General features: G+C 37.4%; 1 protein-coding gene across 1 annotated transcript; it reads right to left on the bottom strand.

The window, feature by feature from the left end:
* Positions 1 to 1349: 1349 nt before the first annotated feature.
* On the bottom strand, positions 1350 to 2176 carry LOC107598004 (glycylpeptide N-tetradecanoyltransferase 2-like). Its single transcript, XM_016289244.1, has 2 exons — positions 1658 to 2176; positions 1350 to 1577 (listed from the first exon to the last, which is right to left on the bottom strand). Exons 1-2 carry the CDS (start codon positions 1859 to 1861, stop codon positions 1350 to 1352), a joined length of 432 nt encoding a protein of 143 aa, XP_016144730.1. The 5' UTR covers positions 1862 to 2176.
* Positions 2177 to 2510: the final 334 nt, after the last annotated feature.

Here is a 2510-nt window from a genome sequence, read left to right as displayed (position 1 = left end):
TACATCATTATAATCCGTAATTATGTCCCCACTGGATGCAACAAATGCCTACATATAATGGCTTTTAATGTTTTTGTCTCGTCGCTCTGGCTGGACAGGGCATCACAATATGGTAAGGGGCGTAACATTTCCGTCACACGTTTGAGGAATTCGGCCAATCACAACGCACTGGATAGCTGGCCAATCGCACACCTCTCTTTTCAGACCGATGAGCTTTGTAAAAATCGACGTGTTTCAGAAACGCGGGGCATAGAGGAGAAACAATAATGTACAGTATGTGGAAAATATTGTGTTATTTTGAACCTTAAACCGCATAAACATTTCATTACACCAAATAATGTTATTTTTAGCAACATCAAATGACCCCTTTAACAAGTCCATTTCTGCTTTATAAAAAAAAAAAGATGAATAAAATTATTTAATAAAGTAAACAATTGTGACAACCAAAAAACATATACATACATAGTTTTGTTTTTGTGGGAAGAGGTTAAGTAGCATCAAAGCTGGGATATAAAATATTAAAACAATTAAATTAAACAAACAAAAAAAAAGAATCTTACTTTCTCTGGGTCCATAGGAGGGCATTTCCAGTTGAACAGATAATACTGCAGGTTACCATCACCAATCCCAAACTTGAGCTTTTCCAAGAAAGCCTTATTGTCCATTAGATCCAGCGCATTGAAAACATCAAAACCTTTCTGATGTCCCAAAACATCCCCACCAAAAAAGAGGGAATATGAATTACAATACATGAAGACATGATAAAAGATGAATAAAATTATTTAATAAAGTAAACAATTGTGACAACCAAAAAACATATACATACATAGTTTTGTTTTTGTGGGAAGAGGTTAAGTAGCATCAAAGCTGGGATATAAAATATTAAAACAATTAAATTAAACAAACAAAAAAAAGAATCTTACTTTCTCTGGGTCCATAGGAGGGCATTTCCAGTTGAACAGATAATACTGCAGGTTACCATCACCAATCCCAAACTTGAGCTTTTCCAAGAAAGCCTTATTGTCCATTAGATCCAGCGCATTGAAAACATCAGTTGCAGGAATAAATTACATTCTAAACATATTCAGACAGAAAAGAGTTATTTTAAACTGTAATCACATTTCATATCATTACTGTTTCTACTGTATTTTTAATCAAATAAATGCTGCTTTGGTGCGCTTAAAATACTTGTTTCAAACACATTTAAAAAAATCTTACGAACCCCAAACTTTTGAACGGTTGTGTAACTAGACGTCTTCATTCATGATGCTGAGATTGTGTTTTCTGATTAAACCATAAGTTGACTGGCTTGTTGAATACAACATTGTTTAAGGATCATTGTAAGATTCTTACTGATTTGCCAAGGATGTGTCAAGTTGCTTACATTTGTAATGTTGCAATCGAACACATGCAGAGGTGACGTATGACTTACTGAGTTTGGGCACGGGTTGAGTGTCCCAGAACTGGTACTTGTGCTTTGTGGCCTCATCTATGTTTTTGGCTGGACCTTGACAGGTGGACAGGAGCTCCATAGCTCTCTGAATGTCCTGCAATTTCTGCATTGGAATGGCAGGGTTCTGGGACAGGAACAGAGGGAAATCAGCCTCTTTCTCTTTTTAACAAAACCTGTTTTTATAACACTACACAAAGCAGAAACCTTTATCTCCTGAGAATCAGAGGCAGAGTCAGACTTGGCTCCTCCTGAGCTTGGCTTCTCCTTCTTTCTCTTTTGTTTCTTCTTTTTTTTCTTTGCACCAAGATCACCCCCAGGACTCCTTAACAAAACCGAAACACCGTTCAAATACCAGATATACCTTACTGACAAAGCACAGACCTGTTTATGGGGTTCAAAGACAAGCATGACAGGTGAAAGTGTCAGTGGATTACTGCTATAATAGCCTGGAGGGTGACTGCCAGAGGAAATACTATTAAAACAAGTGTCAATCTCTTCATGGAAGCAGGTCAAACTCGGCTTCCTGAGGGATGCAAGTCTGCCTGACAACAACAGACAATCATCATCCTCCTCTGTCCTCGAGCTGACAAAGATGCTCGACTGCAATGCTGCTCGCTCAGCTCATGAAGAGGATCAAGCGTGTTTGTATTGTTCAGAGATGATGAAGACAAACTAATGAAACCAGGAGGACGCTTTCCACTCCCATCATGTAAATATGAACAACTGCAAAACCAAGCAGACTTATAAATACGTTCAGAAATATAGTAGAGAAGAGCCTCGAGGACTTGTCTGACTGCTGAGTTCAAATAAATCCTTGAACATCAGTGACGAGCTAACTACAGCTAACTACTTTGATTCCAACGCTGTATAAAGTAAATATCGACACTTATTTAGGCTATTTTCAAATGTTTATATATACCACTATATATCCATCAAGCAATTAACGAGCTATTATGTTAGCCGACTCCGGTCTTATTTATCATAAAGTGACCCTGAAGTTTATGATTTGCATTGGATATGTTGAAAAATAATGTTCAACTAGCACTGATCAGGTTTT

Source organism: Sinocyclocheilus grahami, unplaced genomic scaffold (genome assembly GCF_001515645.1).
Source record: "Sinocyclocheilus grahami isolate Dianchi unplaced genomic scaffold, SAMN03320097.WGS_v1.1 scaffold242.1, whole genome shotgun sequence".
Lineage (NCBI taxonomy): Eukaryota > Metazoa > Chordata > Actinopteri > Cypriniformes > Cyprinidae > Sinocyclocheilus > Sinocyclocheilus grahami.
Note: the sequence above shows the minus strand (reverse complement) of the source record. Positions and strands in the feature narration are given on the sequence as shown.